The sequence below is a fragment of the Molossus molossus genome, unplaced genomic scaffold, assembly GCF_014108415.1.
Source record: "Molossus molossus isolate mMolMol1 unplaced genomic scaffold, mMolMol1.p scaffold_m16_p_3, whole genome shotgun sequence".
Lineage (NCBI taxonomy): Eukaryota > Metazoa > Chordata > Mammalia > Chiroptera > Molossidae > Molossus > Molossus molossus.
In genome coordinates this window covers 16,257,800-16,279,168 of record NW_023425366.1, presented here as the reverse complement: position 1 = coordinate 16,279,168, position 21,369 = coordinate 16,257,800, and the positions used below count along the sequence as shown (strand labels likewise).

Here is a 21,369-nt window from a genome sequence, read left to right as displayed (position 1 = left end):
TTGGCCAATATTTAAAAAATGCTTAAATATCAAACTGTTCTTTTAAGACATTTTAAAGGACTTCTCTTAACCAACTCAGTAACCTTTCCTTGAATTCTCTGGGGCCTGAATTACACTGAACGTCACCCCCTCCCTGCAACTTCCTCCTGTTCTCCCGCTGCCTCTTCCCTCCTGCTACACCCAGAGGGACATGTTCCGGACTTCGGCCTCCCTCCTGACCCAGCCTGACCGGCTCCTCTGGAGAGCTCCCCACGCCCACTGCTTCAGTTTGGATGACTTGTTCATCGGCAGCAGCGGGACCTCTCCTCCAAGCTACCGGTCCATAACACTGGGTGTCTGAATGAGCACCTTTTACCTCACACCCAAATGAACCGAATAATACCCTTTCACCTTTCCTTAACCCGGGGAGCCCAGTGTTGGGGAAGCCTGCAGGAGTCAGGCAGCCCGGGCGCAACCCTAATTCACGTTGGCGATTCCTTAACCTCCCTGAGCCTCCCTCTCCTCCAGCACAAGACAGGCGGTGTCAGTAGCTCCTGCGAAGGGCCCTCTGATGCCGATGAGCTGGCACACAGAAAACACCTCTGTCAACAGCGGGGGTGTTAGCAGTCATGACAAACAGCTGTCTCTTCCATCCAACTCCAATCTCCAAAGCTCAACATTCTCAGAGACCTTCTGACTCATCGTTCTCCTTTCTCTTGTGTATTTCACACGAAAAAACACTGGTTTCTTGTTGATGTCTGCTGCTACCCATCTTGGTGTAACAGCTTGCCCCTCACAACAAGACTATTTTCACCATGTCGGTTCCCTTCCATCTACCCCGCACATGGAGATGAGGTTCTGTTGCACCTCGGTGTCAGAGGGAAATTTCTGGAAAAGATCTAGACTGGAATGCCAGTCTATCCTTTCCAGCTTGTAGGTAACGCCTCTACCTTCAGCTTGCTCCTTTGGAAAATGTTGACTGCTGGGACATGTGTTCATATATAGTTTTACCGAAAACCCGGTAGGTATTAGCTGACTAAGATGAGTCAGACCCTATCCCTGTCCTCAGAGCCGAGTGGGGAGGAATAAAGGTGGGTACGATGTAATCAACCCGGATGAGCTCTGTGACAGCGATACACACTAAGTGCTAGGAAATGCTGCCTGGGGGTGTCAGATAAAGCTTCAGAACTCGGGGAATTAGCAAACAGCAGAGGGAAGGGATTAAAAACAGGGCCCCACAAGTGCACAAGTAAGCAGTGTGCAGGCACAACAGGTAGCTCCTAACCGGCAGAGCGCAGAGGATCTCAGGGCAGTGAACACACTCTGCATGACACTAAAATGCCGGATACATATCATTACACATTTTTCCAAACCCACAGGATGTACAACAGCGAAGAGTGAGCCCTGACGTAAACCACGGCGTCTGCCAGATTCTGTGTGTCAGTGTTCCCTGACTACAACAAATGCACCACTCCGATGGGGATCCTGACACGATGGGGGAGGCTGGGCATGTGTGGGGCAAAGAAAATACAGTGAATTTCGGTGTCTTCCTCTCAATATTACTGTGAACATAAACTGCTCTTTAAAAAAATTTTTTAAAAAAAAGGTAATTCCTGGAATGGCACAGAGGGAGTAAAAAGAACGAAGACTGAAAAAACAGGCAGGAGTCAAATTATGAAAACCATTAGACACCATGCTGTGCAGTGCAGACTTTGGTAGGCAGTGAAGAAACCAAAGATTTTAAGCCCGAAAGACCATGACCAACTCTGTGCGTTAAAAAGAAGACACACTGGCCCTAGCCGGATAGGCTCAGCGGCTGGAGCTGCAGCCTGCAGACCAGAGAGTCCCGGGTTCGGCTCCCACTATAGGCGTGTACCAAAACAAAACAAAACAAAACAAAACACCAAAACAAAAAAAACACACACTGAATGCAGCAGGAAGGAGAGGTGGGGGAGACAAGAGCTCGACCTACACGGAGCGACGAGGACAAACACCAAAGCAGCAGGACGGCCGAGAGGGAGCCCAGTCAAGGGACATTAGGAACAGAACTGAGAGAAGTTGAACTGAATGGATACAGGGAACAAAAAAGCTTCAGGATAAAAGAAAATCCTCAGGCTTCTGGTTTAGATCATAAAAACAAAGGAGGAGGAGTATGTTTGGGGGCTAAGGTGACGAGTTCAAACACTGAACCTGCTGAAATGAGTGTCTATGAGACAGCTACATGAATCTACCCAGAGGCAATCTGAAGACACTTTTTCCAGTTTCAGGATACTGGGACAGCTGTGTCAAGACAAAAGGACAGGGAGGGAGAACAGGAACCTGTCCACAGTCACCGCTCCTATCTTTCTAAGAGGGCCACCGGGATGGTCAGATTGAAACTCTGCATGGACTAGGTAAACCGTGAAGGGTGACACAAACCAGGAAGCACAGAACCGACAAATGTCTGGGGCTGGAAGAGTACACACCAGCTCAGCTGAGAGAAAGAAAGCAGCCCTGCTATTTCAGGCTGGGAGGACGACACAGACAAAGCCAGCTGCAAGGTTCGCAGGAAACCACGTTTCCCTTGAGGTCTGGCAGCAGCGGTAATGCTGGGCGACCCCTCTTTCAGTGGCTACTGCTGTCCTGCCAGTGCTGCCCTCTGACCTGCTTTGCCTCGTCTTACCCCCGAAATAAATACTGGCGACACTCGATTGCTCAGCTTCCCTTGGCTCCTGACAGCACCCAATCCCAAATTAACCCCTTGCCTTTTCTAATCTGGCTTCCGACAGGGTAACCAACCAAGAATGGATCCCTGCCTCTCTGGCCCTCTTCGACATGCCCCAGCCCAGGCTCAGCCATCCCTCTTCCCTCCCTCCCAGCATGGAGTCAGTACTTCCAGCTCTGTCAGCCTGCAGGTCTGTCCCTGTCTGTCTTGGGCAGATTGGACCTGCACAATACCATTACTCAAAAAGAGTACAGAGGCTCGCTAGCATCTCTCACATACCACAGCTGATGAATGCACACCAACATGCAGGTGTCCCGTGAGTCAGAAGCCCGGGGGCGCGCTGGCAGAGGCCACAGTGCAAGGGCCCTGTGTGACCAAGCCCTGTCCTGTTTCATAAAGGCACACTACATGGCTTCTAAATCTCAGCCATGCCATGTGTAAGATAATGTTCAGACTCTGCTCCTTCATTTAGTCATTTATTCACTTCACTCCTCGAACAAATCTTTATTAACACCGCACATGCCGTCACGGCACGCGGTGCTGGAGAGGGAAGGTAAGCTGCTAAGGAGACGAGGGGGAGAAGCAGTTTAAAGGAGAAAGAATCTAAACAAAAACTGATGCAATTAAGCACACAAAGTGTAAAGCTGCATTTAACTCAGGCAAACAGGAATGGAGTGGATGCGAAATGCAGGTAAGATGGGAGGGGGGGTAGCTGGGGGAGGGGGACGAGTTCACGAAGAGACGGGCACACAGAGACAAGACTGGAGGGAGGAAACGAAACACAGAGGTGTCTGCAATCGCCAACAAAAGAGAAAGGCCAGAACAAAGATATTTTCAGATTTGAGAAAAAGACTTCAAACGCATGCCGTCGGCTACGGACATAAATCAAGATGCACACTTGTTTATGGGTGTAGGACAAAACAGGGACATGAAACAGCTGTACATAATTTTCCCATCAGGAGGAAATTCAAACATATAAAATCATCACATATCTATAAAAACAGATTTTTAAAAAATCGTATCTTCAGATAAGAATATCATTCAGGTCCCATTATTTAGAACTACTGATTCTTTTTTTTTAAACGACCCTAAGTAACACAGTAATAACATATGACAGCCACTTACGCTGAAGGTTGCACAAAAGCTGAAAACACTGGCTTCCTGTGTTCTTTATTGCTCCGCGAGGGCTATTTCATTCAATTATAATGACATTTCAATTTAGAACACAGAGCTGCCTCTCCCTTTAAATGGTAAACTGACTTGTTTTGGCACAAAAAGCATCCAGTGTGCTCTATTACATGCAGGATGAAAAAGGGAGCTCTAGCCATATTCACAGCTTAGTACTTTAGTGATAACAGAAACTATTTCAGAATCTATCACTTTTCTTAAACTATAATTTGCTTTAAAAAAAAGTACTTCCATATTCTTCACTCATAGCCCTATCAGAAACTCCCTATGAATGGACTTCCTTAAATATACATTTATCTAGTCTACATAACTTACATAAAAACAAATCATTAACAAAAAGCCAAAAGGCTAGAGCTTCAACTAAGCCTGCATAGGGTAGGTACCCAATGACGATAAAACAGAAAATCATTAACTCCAAGACATTTCAAAACGAAGCAAAGTCCTACTCTACTTATATTCACATCTCATGTACACGTGGCCAGGAGGGAAGACAGTGGAGGAGACACTCCTCGGTAAAGGTCCCCAGACCTCTCCCATCTGCAGCAGAGTTGAATATGCTATTTTTGGTACTTGCTGCTCCTACACGTTCTTTAAAACACAAAGACTAATTGATATGAAATCTTCTGTAATGATATGTAACTGAGAAAAATCAAATGAGTCGAGATAAATACCGGATCATTAAAGAGTAAGCGTCCAAATAACTGTTTGGCTTCCTCCAGGCTTCCCTCCAAGTAAACAGCTCCTAGATAAAAGGAAGAGAATGCCCAGAGGAAGGCTGCATTAATATTCAGAGAAAATTACATATCTCCATAAAAAGCAAAGAGGCAAGCCAGAACCCACTCACAGAAATAATAGACAAGATCAGAAACTATTTTTTAAGTGTAGCATTTTTCCTCTTTTGGCTGTGCTTCGTGTAATAAATGAGACTAAATTACAAAATTCAATTTACTAAAATCTAAATCTAATATTACGTAAAAGAGGACAAATATGAACTACCATAAAAGGTATGGGTGTGAACCTTACTATGCACAAATACGTGACTTTACAAAAATGTTATGTTTCATTTTCTATATTATTTATGTTTCAGACCACAAGTAAAACCCAAGTAATCAAGACAAGCTTTATCTTTCATTTAAAATAATTATTTATTTTATAAATAAGTTTTTGAAATAATTAAGCACTGCATACACACATTTACCATTAATCATAACCAGTAAGTACTATAGTAACATTTTAATTGCATATCAAATAACTCTGGAGTAGGGTAGTCATATAGTCTTGAAATCATATTTTTATAAATGTCTTCAGAAAGGCAATTTTTAATGTAAAATATTAAGACACTTAGTCACTAGAGCTTTTGATAACTAAATACATTTATTATCTATTAATACTTATAGTAATAATAACAACAACAACGATCGCAGTGGCGGGACAGACCCTGCTGGAGCTCTGATCTCAAGGGGAGGACGGCAGAGCAGGGAGGATGGGGCTTGGATCTAAGTGACTGCACCACCAGACAAATGGATGGGACGAATCAGCCAACGTTTTTGGGACCTGAAGCTGTCTTCGTGTCAAATTGGTATCAGTAACACTCTCTCTCCACCCCCGACTTCATCTTCCCCTAACTGGAAGTGTACAGTTACAAAAACCATATTTGCCAGAATAATAAAGCATGTTTTTAGCCTGTTGAAAAAAAAAATCTCTTCGATCATTAAAGAGGAAATTCCCAAATACCTGTTTATACTGAGAATGGATTTTTATGTGGTGGGGTTTGGGGCACTCATGCCCTCGCACTATGCAAACCGTTCCCCATGCATATCTCCACTTTCCTGGGGGCCTCAGTAAGAGGGTGTTACAAAGGAATTCCAGGCTTTAGGCTCATAGTAGGTGATCTGAGGTAGGGTATATGCCACTTTGCTCTGGACTAAATGCCGCCAGGACTGGACATGAAGCTCCTTGCAATAACTGTGGAGTAAGTAATACTATCTCCACGTCATAGATGAGAAAACTGAAGCTCAGAGAGATTCGATAACTTGGCGAAGACACGGAGCTGAAAAAATGATTCAGGAAGGTCTTGAATCATGTCTGCCTGGCCCTGGGGCCAACTGTAACACTAACTGTCAAAAATGTTATATGTACAGAGGACAGGAATTCCATGTGACAAACCCTGAAAATAAGACACATCTGTGCAAAAGAGACATAGCTGTGAAAAGACGGGGTAATTATTCAACATCCTCTTGCCACCATCATCAGCACGAAACTATAATGGGAAGCTTTTATGTTCATTTTCAAAGCAAGAGGGCAAAAATGATAAGGAAGTACAAAGGCCTTTGAAAAATAAAATGTACTCAATCATTCACCTAAAAAAAAAATCAAGGAATTGTCAATCTACTGTAACGTCTCATTGTAAAGCATACTTGCCATCACCAGCTAATTAACACTTCACAACTTTCCTGCACCCACCGCTACTGCATCTGGTTACAGTAAAAAAGAAACTGAGGAAGCAGAGTGTCTGCATGTCTTGCTTCGAGAGAATAAATAATAGCGGTACAGACTCAAGCCCTGGGGTTTTAAAAGTGCCATGTTTTCAAGATGTTTAAACCCCAAAAATCTTGTAAATACTTTAAAATGTAATAAAAAAACAATATTAGGATAGCCTCACCAGCAACCAAGTTACTGTTTAATTATGGATGTGATCCTGAATCAAATCTGGAAAGTAATCCATCTCCATATTAATTCACTTCAGTTCAACTCAGTATACAAATCTAAGCATGTACACGGCATCAGACCCTTGCAGGCACTGGGAACGTGAGGACCACGGCTCTGCCCTGAGAACGTCAACGACACCACACCAAGGGGTATGACACTGGGGGCTCATGTGCTTTGGGAACAAGTCATCTGTCTCAAGTCTCCACAATAAATTGTATGTGTTCTCCAGATATTTCAGACATGCAAGAAACTAGATTGTAGAAAAAGAAATTACCTATTAATGCTTCAAAACAATTAGCCATTGCGTGTCGAAGGTCTGATTCTCTACAAAGGTCAGGTCCATGGGCATAAAGCATAAATCGATCCAATTCAAGTTTCTACAAAATTCAAAGTGACAAAAAGTAAGAAAGAATTTGGCAAAATCATAACTGTAATAACTCAACAACTCCTTGGGGTAAAGGGTTATGGTTACCAATTTACTGGCCTATGACAGTATATTAACAAAGTTGAATCTACTGTTCATTAGGCGTCCTTACATATGGTTCAGCTCTGACAAATCTTGATTTTTCCACAAACTCTGTTCCAAGTTCAGACCAAGCACTAGCCCAAGCTAGAATAAGACTTCACTAAAAGACCATGGGCCCCTGGATTCACCCAGTGTGTCTAGGGAGACACACACCCAAACCCAAAGTTAACCTCCAGAAGTAAGTGGTACTGACGATGCTGGTACCATACAGAATAGATTTTTATGTGGGAGAGTAAATGGGGACCCTCGGTAGACTTCAAAATGCCTATATCTCTAATTCTTTTCTTTTGAATTTGATAAGGATTTGTGGGTCCCTATATCTTTATACCTGTGTCCCCTTTATGAGGTCTCCACACTCACCTTTTTTTGAAGGCTCAGTAAGATCCTCTTAGCAATGGGTTGGATTTATTTCATGGGCTCTGGGAACATTGTTTGTAATGAATTAGGTTTTCCTTTTTATTCAGCCTCAGAAGAGTGTGAAGCCAAATTTGGGGCCCAGTCCTAGAAACTGTGTAGGACTTAGAATACACCTGTGTATACTAACTTTACCACTGACTTCATCTTACTGACATCCATATTTTCTCTTTGAGTTCAGTACCTACTTATTTCTTATCCTATTGTATTACAATATACAAATCAATTCAAGTACTGTTAGAACTAGACAGAGGATGTACTTTTTAAATAAAACTCCTGAGACTGAATTAATAGAAATCATAATTCTTTCCATACAAGGAGATACAACATTGCATAAGCATGCACTAAATGTGTTTCCATTACCATGTAATTCAATCCAATAAATACTTACTAAGCAATAATGTGCCATGTAATACGGAACAAGACACAAGTCAATGAACAACCTAGGACAATATGAGGCTCAGATTAAAGATACTCAGATTTTGTGTATTTCAGTACATATGTAAAAATATCTGTATCTGTTTATATTGGAAAAAGACAGAGACGATAAAAACAAGACATAGCCCTGGCCGGTTTGGCTCAGTGGTTAGAACGCCGGCCTGCGGTTCAGAGAGACCTGGGTTCGGTTCCCGCTAAGGGCACGTATCTCAGTTGCAGTTTGTCCCTGGCCCTCATTGGGTCCTGCGGGTGGCAGCCACTCGATGTGTCCCTTTCACGTCAATGTTTCTCTCTCTCTTCTTCTCTCTCCCTCCCACTCTATCTGAACAAAAAATGAAAAAATGTCCTCGGGTGAGAATAAAAAAAAAACAAGACATATATGCTATCAGTATTTTGTATTACTAGGAATTCATGAGTACAAAATATACGCAAATGAGAGTTTCGACTACCACAAATGCAACAGCAGAAAACACCTCTTAAAAAACTGATCCCCAAGTGCAAAAGTTTATACCAGAATATGTAAATTAGATCTGTTTCACAACTTCACTGGGAAAATCCAATTGTTTGCTATCTCTGGAGCCCTGCTTGAGAACAGACTGCAACCATATTTTATATTATAAATAACTTTTCTCGAATACTCTCCATTTCCCAACTTCTCATAATCCCTGCTCTGTATCCTTCTTCCTTTATGTAGGCATTAGTAAACTCTTAGAAAGGAGCAATGTTCAGTTGTGCATGTGTTAAAGGTTCATTTGTCTGCAGAGCTGACTTTCAGCTTTCACTAAATTCTCGGAGGGGACAGCCATCCTCCATCAAGCCCCCCTCCCAAATGGTCAGGAACCAGCGGGCTGGACAGAAGAGCGAGACCCCAGGCCTCCAGCTGGAGCAGGCAGCAGCTGAGGGCTACAGGAACGCTGGACACGGGTGTGGGGGAGGTCACAAGAAACCCTGAGGGAGAAACTGGCCACCCCTCAGGACTCATGGCTTTGTGAAGCACCCACGTGTCAGACCACAGCTTCTGTTCTCACGCTACGGTAATTTCCCATACTTTGTAAACAGCTCCCCTAAAATTGTTTGAAAAATAATTATGCAATTCCATTATATCTGAAACTAGAGAGAAAAATGGAGGGGTGACAATCTATTCATTAACTTATATTTCCAGTGGGCATATATTAGTGGCCTACCAGGAAGCAGCCCGACAGTTTAACCAACTGAACACTGAAGATGTTTTACTTCGTGTGTGGAATTCTAGTCATTGTGAGGCTGCTAAAACCAAGTTAGCATACTGTTGCCTAGTTTTTCACTGAGGCATCGTTACTTCCACTCTCAAATGCCACTGAAACTGGGTCAAAGACTCTGCTGTGGGGAGAAGAGGATGCTGCTACAGAAAGTACACAGCGCACTCTTGCTAACACCAACACCGCGGGATGGAATTAACCACACTTTGAATGTAATTAACGCCTTGGCAAGATCAAATTAAGAAGTCAGTCATAAAACAAGAATGGGTTTTATGTAGTCATTTCTATCAAATTCCAATGCTTACATCAAAATAAAGAAAACAATAATAATGACTTAAGGCGGAAATCAAGGAAACCTCACAAAAGCTTTCTCAGTGGATCATCAGTGTTTGGGATTTAAGAGCAACAGCCCCCCCCCCCCCAATTGAATAAGTCCACAGGTGTATAAAATGTAAAGATTTATAATTAGAATAGTGGTACCAGCAATAAAAACATGTAACTCCTTCTATTTCATTTACATGTTTGGGTGATTACTATGATGAACAGGCATTGTGCCAAGCCCTTTATAAACGGAATCATTAAAACTCAAATGATAATGTCATGTAGTTCTCACAGCTACTCTGTGCGGCAGGTGCTAATGCCGTCTCCATTGTGCAGATGAGAATATGCCGTGGCCCCCAGTCTGTCAGAGGAGAGGCGCGGACTGCAATCTTAGGGCAAATGAAGTGCCCGTGATCTGTCTGTTATGATTTACTACAATGAGACCACACAGAGACAGAAACATCAAATGAGATAACGAAGTAATAGGTCAACCATGATTCTAAATAGAGAAAAGGTTTTGAATCATTCAGGTCAGTGGAGGTGGCTAGCTGGACAGCCTAAATCTTAATCAATGAGATTTGTAATTTGGGGGGATTCTCAAAGATCTGTAAAGTATCTCCTATGGATATAAATGGCCTAGAGTATTCTATTCAAAGCTATAATTCTGCTTGTTAAAATAAATTAAAAACAAATGTAATACAAAAATATTACACAAAGGAAAATCACAAAAAATAATTAACATTTTTCTCTGTTCTCATGTTCCTTTTCCCCAAATGTTTAACTCTGTTCCTGCACATCTGTCTAATTCTTCCCCTTCTGTTATCAAGTTACCTCACTGTGGAGTTCATTAACTGCTGCTGAAACTCACAAAGGTAACTGAACTAATAAGGCTGAAACCTTAAAACCCAAACAAAAAACTCCTTCCTGGTCTATAAAATATTAAACCCTTAATACACACTAAAGAGGTTCTTATTCAAATGCAAAATTATGCAGGGACAGAAGAGAGAACGCAAGACTTCACTCCAGTGTGCAGATGACTGAGATACCTTTGCTAGCATGGCGAGGTGTTGATTTTGAACAATGGCAGTCCGATAAGTTGCTAACCCTCCTTCTTCCAGACTAGGAAACAAGTAGTACAAATGGACACTGCAAAAAAAAAAAAAAAAAAAAAAAAAAGCACATAAATAAAAAAAAGCACATAAATAAATATGCATCACAACATTTTGTGTGTGGCTCTGAGTAACAAAAACAGGCCAGGCAAAGGATCTGCGCAGGAGACAGCAGCTGCATTGAACGAAACTGAAGTGTTTGACAGGAAGTCTTTGAAAGTTAAATAGGAAGCACCCAAAAGGCACCATTCACAAATACTTCCACATTTATTTCTGTCAAAAGGTTCCTCTGAAATCTGATGCCAACAAAGACCTAAACAATGTCACACACGGCTTATGAGCAAACCTATCTGACCCTCACAACTGGGCCTGGAGACAAAAACTTTTCTCAGGGTGGCTTTCAGCGGCCCCCAAAGGAAAGCCTGGGGAGCCTCAAGCAGGGCAGCAGTGGAGGCACATTATTCACAAGGACGAACAGGGACAGGAATGGACCTGAGAGTGGCACCCCGGCTGGCTGTGCTGTAAGAACAAGTCTAAAGGGGCTGATTGGGGAAGTGCAGGCTGGGAAGAAGGCCACACGGAACACCAGTTTGGGCCACAACAGCAACTGATGTCTCCCTAATCTCATACCAGGTTTTAGATCCACTAAGCTTGTTTAGTCTATTGTGTCTGGTGAAAGCAGGCTCAGAGAGCAGCCCCTTTGGCTCAGTATGTCCTTCTTGGGAAAATAAATGACCTAAAAAGAATAAAAATAGCTCAAGACAGTTCCAAGAAAAGCACATGTTATCTCCCTTTAAAAGGAAATCATGGGGAGAGGAAAAATGGCAGTGGAGTAAATGGAAGCTACACAGACTGTCTCCCAGAACCAAACTAGAATTACAATTAAAATAAAGACAAATCATCGGGAAAAAAAAAACTAGAAAGCAGTTGGAGAGAACCTGTATAACCAGGGACAGAAAGAGGATGCCAAACCAAGCCTGGTAGCAACTGTGGTGCGAGAGGGCAGACTGGAAGCCCATGACAGCAGCAGAGGACTATTTTAGATGTGAGTAGTCCCTGCTGAGAAAGCAGGAGTTTTAAAAAGCACCAAATAATCTACAACTACTCACCTTGGGCTCCAGCAGAAGGAGGGTGAACTGGACTGGAACTAAGTGGAGAGAGTCCAGGGCTCCTGACTGAGGAGAGAGCTAGAGGGGAGGACACCGGGAGTTTTGTGCTGAATCACTCCCTCATAGGATAGTAGCTATGTTACTCAAAGAACCCCTTCCCAGAGCCCCAGGGAAAAGCAATGGCCCCTGCCTCAAGAATTCAACACCACCAGGTCAAGCCAGAGAAATGCAAACTGAGGCTCATTAACATATGGAGTCTGACAGCAAGCAAGTGCCTCACCCGAAGAAAATCCTCTTACATCTGAGGCATTTTTCATTCAGTTGAGGGCTACAAATTCAGGCTCAGCAAGTAAATGAGACTAATAGCACCTGGGCAAACGCTAGAAGATAACTGAACATTTCCTTGCATGCAAATCTACCCAGGAAAGTAAGACTTGACAGTGGTGTTTAATGTGGGTCCTCCCACACTCATCCAAACTCAGTAGAGGGGGCCACAACCAGCGGAACACCAACATCCACAGGGAAAATTTGGCAGGCTTCAAAATACACTGAGACAGCAAAAATGGTGAAACAATGAAACAAATTCCAAATGAAAGAACAAAAGAATTCTACGGAAGAGATAAATGAAATGGAACTAAGCAAGATAGCAGAGGTAGAGTTCAGAGAAATAATTATGAGGAAGCTCAACAGCATAAATAAAGAGCTCAACAGCATGAGTAAAGAGCTCAACCGCATGAGAAAAGATATAGAAACACTGAAAACCAACCAATTGAAAATTACGAATGATATAGCACAAATAAACAACACATTGGAAGGGATAACAAGCAGAATAGAAGAGGCCACGGATCAGATCAGTGAATTAGAAGACAGGGTAGAAAAAAATCACCCAATCAGAGAACCAAAAAGAAAAAACAATTATAAAACAGGAAGATAGCCCAAGAAAAATGTGGGACAAAATGAAATGTAACAACATCTGCATCATAGGAGTGCCAGAAGAAGAAAATGAGCAAGGATTAGAGAACATATTTGAAGAAATAGTAACAGAAAACTTCCCTAACTTGGTGAAAGAAAAAGGGCATACCAGTTCAAGAAGCATAGAGTGCCCCAAGTAAGAAGAACCCAAAGAAGCCCACACCAAGACACATTTAATTAAAATGCCAGAGATTAAAGACAGAGAGAATCTTAAAGACAGCAAGACATAAGCAACAGGTCACCTACAAAGGAACACCCATAAAGCTATCTGCTGACTTCTCAACTGAAACACTACAGGCCAGAAGGGAATGGCATGAAGTATTCGAGGTAATAAAAAACAAGGATCTGAACCCAAGACTACTTTATCCAGCAAGGCTATCATTCAAAACAAAAGGTGAAATAAAGAGCTTCCCAGATAAAGAAAGACTAAGGAAATATATTAGCACCAAACCAACACTGCAAGAAATGTTAAAAGGACTGCTGTAACAAGCAGAAAAAGTAGGAAGAGAAACATAACCATAATAAACAAAAATGGCAATAAATAAGTACATATCAATGATCACCTTAAATGTAAATGGATTGAACGCTCCAATCAAAAGACACAGAGTAGCTGAATGGATAAGAAAAAATGACTCATATATATGTTGTTTACAAGAGACCCACCTCACAACAAAAGACTCACATAGGCTGAAAGTGAAGGGATAGAAAAAAATTTTCCAAGCAAATAAAAAGCTGGAGTAGCAATACTCATAAAATAGACTTCAAAATGAATGCCACAACTAGAGACAAAGAAGGCCACTACCAAATATTGAAAGGATCTATCCAACAGGAAGATATAACCTTGGTAAACATACATGTACCCAACACAGGAGCACCAAAATACATTAAAAAACTCTGGAGGACTTCAGAGGAGAAACTGACAGCAATACAATCATAGCAGGGGACTTCAACACCCTGCTGACATTACTGGATAGATCCTCTAGACAAAACATGAGCAAGGAAACAGGGACTCTAAATGAAGCACTGGATCAAATGGATTTAATAGATATCTACAGAGAATTACACCCCAAAACTTTACAATTCACATTCTTTTCAAGTGCACATGGGACATTCTCAAAGATAGACCACATGTGAGAACACAAACTAAGTCTCTACAAGTTTAAGAAGAGTGAAATCATATCAAGCATCTTCTCAGATCACAATGGCATGAAACTAAAAATTAATTACAGCAAAAATATTCAAACACATGGAGGCTAAATAGCATGTTATTAAACAATGAATGAGTTACCAAGGAGATCAAGGAAGAAATTAAAAACATCCTGGAAATTAATAAAAATGAACACACAACAACACAAAATCTATGAAACGCAGCCAAAGTAGTCCTAAGAGGGAAGTTCATAGCACTACAGGCCTACCTAAAGAAACAAGAAAAATTTCTAATTCACTTTCTAACCCTACAACTTAAAGAACTAGAAAATAAACAAAAAGAAAAACCCAGAGAAAGTAGAAGGAAACACAAAGTAAAGGTCAGAGCAGAATAAATGACATAGAAACTAAAAAACAAAAAACAATTCAAAGAATCAATGAAACAAAGAGCTGGCTCTTTGAAAACATAAACAAGATTGATGGACCCTTAGCCGGAATCACCAAGAAACAAAAAGAGAGAACTCAAATAAACAAAATCAGAAATGAAAGAAGAGAAGGAAAGGAATAACTGACACCACAGAAATACAAAGGATTGTTACAAAATACTATGAACAATTATACACCAACAAATTGGACAACCTAGGTGAAACAGACAATTTCTGGAATCACACAATCTTCCTAAACTGAACCGGGAAGAGATAGAAAACTCAAACAGACCAATAACAACTAAGGAAATTAAAGATGTAATCAAGAAACTTTCAGCAAACAAAAGCCCAGGCCCGATGACTTCAAGGGAAAGTTTTACCAAACATTCAAAGAAGATCTAACATCCCTTCTCCTCAAACTATTCCAAAAAATCCAGGAAGAGAGCCTTCCAAACTCATTTTATGAGGCCAACATACTTCTAATTCCAAAACCAGATAAAGACACTACAAAGAAAGAAAAATACAGGCCAACATCCCTGAGTAACATAGATGCCAAAAGCCTTAACAAAATGTTAGTAAATCAGAGCCAGTGACACATCAAAAAAATTATTCACCGTGACCAAGTGGGATTCATCCCAGGGATGCAAGGCTGGTACAATATTTGCAAATCAATAAATGTGATACACCACATAAACAAAATGAAAGATAAAAACCATATGATCATATCAATAGATGTGGACAAAGCATTCAACGAAATCCAGCACCCATTTCTGATAAAAACGCTCAGCAATGTGGGAATAGAGGAATCAAATCTTGACATAATAAAGGCCATATATGAAAAACCTACAGCCAATATCATACTCAATGGGCAAAAACTAAAAGCATTTTCCTTAAAACTAGGAACAAGACAGGGATGTGCCCACTTTCGCCACTCTTATTTTACATAGTTCTGGATGTCTTAGCCATAGAAATTAGACATGAAGAAAAAATAAAAGGGATCCAAATTGGAAAGGAGAAAGTGAAACAGTCATTATTTGCAGTTGTCATGATATTATACATAGAAAACCCTTAAGACTCCATAAAAAATCTACTAGAGCTAATAAATTAATTTGGCAAAGTAGCAGGATACAAAATTAACATCAAGAAATTGACAGTATTCTTATACACCAATAAGGAACTCACACAGAAAGAGAAACTAAAAAAGCAATCCCATTTACCATTACAGCAAAAAACTAGGATACTTAGGAATAAACTTAACCAAAGAAGTAAAGTAACTATTCTCAGAAAACTACAAGACAATGAAAAAAGAAACAGAGGAAGATATAAAAAAGTGGAAGCATATACCTTGTTCATGGATTAGAAGAATTAACATCATTAAAATGTCCATACTACCCAAAGCAATCTATAAAGTCAATGTAATCCCCATTGAAATACCAATAACATATTTCAAAGAACTAAACCAAATACTCTAAAAGTTTATATGGAACCAAAAAAGACCTCGAATAGCCACAGCAATCTTGAAAGAGAACAAAGTAGGAGGGATCACAATACCGGATACCAGGTTATACTACAAAGCCACTGTAATCAAAACAGCTTGGTACTGGCACAAGAACAGGTATATAGATCAATGGAATAGAAGACAGAACCCATAAACTGACCTAAGACATTGTGCTCAATTAATATTTGACAAAGGTGGCAACAGCATACAATGGAGTAAAGCCAGCCTCTTTAGTAAGTGGTACTAGGAAAATTGGACAGCTACTTACAAAAAAACGAAGCTAGACCACCAACTTATACCATACACAAGAATAAACTCAAAATGGATAAAAGACTTAAATGTGACCTGTGAATCCATAAAAATCCTAGAAGAAAATGTAGGCAACAAAATTTCAGACATCACATACAGCAGAATTTTCACTGATACAACTCCTAAGGCAAGAGAAATAAAGAAAAAAATTAATACATGGGACTACATCAAACTAAAAAGCTTCTGTACATCAAAAAAAGCATCAAAATGGAAAGGGAACCCACTGTATAAGAAAGCATAATTGCCAACAATACATCAGATAAGGGGTTAATTTTCATAATATATAGAATACTCATACAACTCAACAAAAGGAAGACAAAATCCAACTGAAAAATGGACAGAGGACCTAAATAAACACCTCTCCAAACAGGACATACAAATGTCCAAGAGACATGAAAAAATGCTCAACATCACTAATCATCAGAGAGATGCAAATTAGAACGACTATGAGGTATCACCTCACACCTATCAGAATGGCTGCCATCAACAAATCAGCAAACAAGTGCTGGCAAGGGTGTGGAGAAAAGGGGACTCTGGAATACTGTTGGTAATGCAGACTGGTGCAGCCAGTATAATGCTTCCTCAAAAAATTAAAAATTAAATTGCCATTTGACCCAGTGATTCCACTTCTAGGAATATATCCTAAGAAGCCTGAAACACCAATCAGAAAGAATATATGTACTCCTATGTTCATAGCAGCACTATTTACAATTGGCAATATCTGGAAACAGCCCAAGTGTCCATCAATAGATGTGTAGATAAAAAAGCTGTGGTACATATACACAATAGAGTACTATGCAGCTGTAAGAAAGAAAGATCTCTTGTCCTTTGAGACTACATGGAGGGGCCTATAGAGTATTATGCTAAGCAAAATAAACTAATCAGAGAAAGACAATTATCACATGAGCTCACTTATTTGTGGAAATATAATGAACAAAATAAGCTGATGAACAAAATAGACCCAGAGACATAGAAGTAGGGTACAGACTGACAAACCTCACAAGAGGGGGATGGTGTGGGGGGGTGCGGAATAAACCAAAGAACTTGTATACATGTATGTGTAACCAATAGACATAGATAACGATGCTGGGGAGGAAGGGGCGAGGGGATCAGGAAGAGGGTGTCAATGGGGAAAAAAGGAGAAATATCTGTAACAGAAATAAATTAATAAAAATAAATACATAAAATAAAATAAGAGAGAAATCATGTGCGTATGAAAAAACAAAACACACTTTCCTACCCCTTCTCCAAATCAAGGGCCCTAAATCACTTCTGGGGGAAAAACACACACACACCAAAATCTCGACATTAAAATTACTTGTAAGCTTTACTTCCCCTGAGATCAGAAAGAGTGAGAAAGGATCAAAGACAAATCCTAGAAAATGAAATGACATTTTAAAATATCATCCCTTTCTTTACAAATTGAATATAAGCTCTGAAGCATCTAGACCAAGGCAAGCTGATCTCTTGTGGCTGCAGCAACTTGAACATGAACTTGACAGGACAGAGACACCAGCCTTTCATCCTGTGACCTTGCTCACTACAGCACCAGCAAGTGCAAGTCATCAGGGCAAGAGCCAGAGACATGTGGTTTCCCGGCTCCACAGCAAGGACAAAACACAAGCCGTTTCAATGGCTTGTTTGGTTAATCACAAAGAAGGAAATGTATTCAGTGTGTTATCTGTAAGATGCATTAATGGGGAAGAGTAGAAAAGCCTCCTTACCTGGTCAGAAATTCAACGACAGCATCACCCAGGAACTCCAGCCGTTCATTGTGATTAATCCTATAGGAAAAATGTAACATCACTTAAAATAGCACTGATTTACATTCACTCCCTCTCTCCTCAAAGGAAGGTTAGATCTTTTAATAATGAAAACACTCTACCTTGTACCTCTTGATCAAGAGCACTGACCACCATCTTAGCCTAATGGGCCAGTGGGGGACATTCCCTCATACCATGGGGTTCAGACTCTCCAACCCAGGGGCTTCCTTCCCCTGGGAACCAGATTTTAAGTGAGCAGACAGCACCCCAACAACTGTGAGTCTTCCTATACTGCTGTCAGGTAGACAAGAGAAAGGAGAATGTATTCTAGCGAGAGTTCGAACTGAACACGGAAAACTCAGCTGGGGAACAGTGTTCTAAGGACAGCTTCCCATTGCCCCAACTCCAGCCTACGTTACCACTTCAGCCCCATAATGCTGTACCCTCCCACCTATATGCCAGGCTCCTACTTCAAAACTGCCTAGTACCCCCTGAAAAGGGCATCCCCACACACTCGGGCCTGTTCAGGCCAGCTCTGCCGCCCTAGAGCCTTCCGCTCTGCCTGTCAAGGAGCCACACAAAAGCCTACTCATCCCTCAAGGTCCAGCAAAATGCTAACTTCTCTCTGATCTGTAAGAGTTACGAGCTGGAAGCTGAGCAAAAGACAAGAATAAAGGTCAATGCCTAGATTTTGGCTTCGGCAGCTGGGCGAAAACAGGTACCATTTACTACAAGAGGAAGACCAAAAGTGCAACAGGTCTGAGGAGAGGCAATCACTGCATTTTAGACGTATTAACTCAAAATGTCCATAAAACACCCAATGAAGAGATATACTGGTACTGGTGATAAATCTCTACGCGTGGTCGGTTCAGACGGGGTTTCAGGCAATGAAAATGGATGACACTGAGGGAAGAGAATGCAGCTGGAGAAAAGGGGTCCCCGGACGGAGCCCGAGGAGGTCATGATTGAGGTCAGCAGAAGGGAAATCAGCAAGGAAGAAGGACTGGCCAGGCAGGTGAGAGGAGGAGGCCAGTGTCATCCTCTAGCCAAGGAGAGGAACAGGTGTCAAGAAAGAAAGACAGTAGGTGAGAAGGAACAGCTGGGCCCTGACGGGAACCTCTGCAAGTGGCAGGCACAAACCTGACTACTCAGGGGTTGTCTAAAGCTATAGAAGAGAAGAGTCTGAGTGCTGTTTCAGGACTCGATGCGGAGAGGAATACGGGGTGTGGGCTTCCCACCACGAGGAAGCGGAAAGAATGACAACAGGCCTCCCTGACTCCTGAAAGACCTCTGACACCGACCCACAGCGTCTTAAAAAACTCAACAGCTGGCTCTCAAGTCTAAACGTGTCTGCCTTTCCAGGCCATTCTTTATCTCATGCCATCCTACCCAAATTTTTATCTGCTTTCAACAGCAATTCAGGACTTCCTTGGGCACTGTACCAGACACGCACCCCCAGCCCCTTGCCTGTGACCTCTCCTAAATCCTGCTCATGCTAAGGTCAGCTGGGGGGCCTGCCCTAATTCCCGGAGTTCACCCACACCTCCCTCCCCACATTTATCACCCAAGGTGCGACGAGATCACACACTATCTTTTGTTGTTGTCTGTTTCACATGTACCAGTTTAGTTCCACATTTAAAACCTCCCTACAGTTTCAGTACATGTAAAAAATTTTAAAAGTATTGTAAATTAAACGATTCTTGGCTGCCAAATCACCTACTTGGCATTTTGAGTTCAAATGTGTATTATTTCACATAGCTCATTAGAAAGTTTATTCTTCTACCCTACCAATCCTCCACATTTTGAAATTTTCAAACAAACACAAATGTAGGAGAAAACTGCAAATATTTGAGCAACAAAGTGATTTCTGACCCCTCATTTCAATGTATGGCCTTTATTTATATGAAAAAGGCATTCTAGCAGGCCAATAAGGGAAGTTTAAAAAAATGCATGGCTATGGTGAAGAATTCATAATCTAAAAGTTTACTTAAAAAAAAAAAAAAAACAAGCAAAGGAAATGAAGAAAACAGGCATTAGGCCCTAAAACAGTAGCAAGCCCTAGCCAGTTGGTTGGAGTGTCATCCTGTGTACCAAAAGGTGGTGGGCTTGATTTCTGGCCAGGGCACAAACCCAGGTTGCAGGTTCAGTTCCCAGGTTGGGGCATATGTGGAAGTCAACCAATCAATGTATCTCTCTCACATGGATGTTTCTCTCTCTCTCTGCTCTCCCTTCCTCTCTCTCAAATCAATTTTTAAAAAAATCTAAAACAGTAGCAAATCTGTTGTTCCTTCTCCCATTGTTTATTCTTTCTTAATCATCCCCATTATAAATACCAGCAAGCTCCAAGATGAGATGTTTACTGAGCAGTAACCACTCCACTTGTTTTTAAGAACTGAACCAACAGAGGCATTATGAAATTAAGATTAAGTGTAACATTTATACATTACATTTGGTCTGAGGAATTCAAAGCACTTTATGAAACACAACAGTCTCCCTGTAACAGTAATTCCTGTAAGATGTCCTTTACTTCATGGAAAAGCATCTTGGGTTTGGGCAAAGACCGAGGGTAACTGCTCAAGTGAGAGTACGAACAACATGCCCTCACTCTGCCTTCTAGCCCCAGGCATGACTGGTGAAGGAGCGCTAGAAGGGCTTGGAGCTCAGCTGAACCTTCCACCCGTCTCAGGAGTCCCTTCTACTCATTACATCTTTCTACCTGAACACTCGGGGGAGGTCAGGTCACAGGGCTACTAGATCTGAGACCCACTGGAGCCATGGATCCCAGATTAAGCATATTTGGGATTTAACTTGAAGCATTTAAGTCAGTAAATTCACTCAGTGGAATTCATATATATTCAATGCATATTGTTACTGTGTTTTTACAGCAAAATACTTGTGTATAACTGATTTAAAATATACTTTGCAATGATCATTTCCTTAAACACACCGACATTAATAAATAGTCCATATATGTCTCTCTGTTGGTCCAAAAGATTCTTATACATTCTATCTAGCAATGACTCTACCAATCGAATCAAAACCAAGCAAACCAAGGCTGTGTGACTCTCTCGGTTTCCCCATACCCGTCTTCTGGCCTCTCTTTCCCAAAGGTCTCCCTGATAATATATGGATTACTTAAATGTCACCAAATGCCTAATCCTTCAGAGACCCTTTCTGTAGTAACATTTCACTGCAATTTGCATGAGTTAAATATAACTGAAATTTATGTGGTTTAGCAGTAACACTTTTAAAATTATGGGTAGTATATTTGCTTGCAATGATGCTGTCACAAAAGTTAATTATTTTGTAGTTTTGATAGGCAGACAGAACTTTATCTATTAATTTTAAGTTTTCGTGACTTTTTATAAATCCAAGCTGATCCCAAACCAGATGAAGTAAAGTCTTACCAGCCCTTTAACCCTCTGCTGGTGGCTCTGACCGTGACCTTCTTTACGCCCTGCCCTACTACTGCTAGCCAACAGGTAAATAACCTGGGAGGAAAGTAATATCATGACTGGCAC

General features: G+C 41.2%; 1 protein-coding gene across 2 annotated transcripts in view; it reads right to left on the bottom strand.

Annotated features, from left to right (window-relative positions):
* The window catches only part of DROSHA (drosha ribonuclease III), a 115,740-nt gene that overhangs the window by 24,687 nt on the left and 69,684 nt on the right, over positions 1-21,369 (bottom strand). For both annotated transcript variants that reach the window (XM_036279324.1, XM_036279325.1), the window contains 4 exons: positions 17,810-17,869; positions 10,564-10,663; positions 6,855-6,957; positions 4,543-4,613 (listed from right to left, as the gene is read on the bottom strand). In XM_036279324.1, the coding sequence (XP_036135217.1) occupies positions 4,543-4,613; positions 6,855-6,957; positions 10,564-10,663; positions 17,810-17,869 (334 nt within the window). The remainder of the gene's footprint in view (positions 1-4,542; positions 4,614-6,854; positions 6,958-10,563; positions 10,664-17,809; positions 17,870-21,369) is intronic.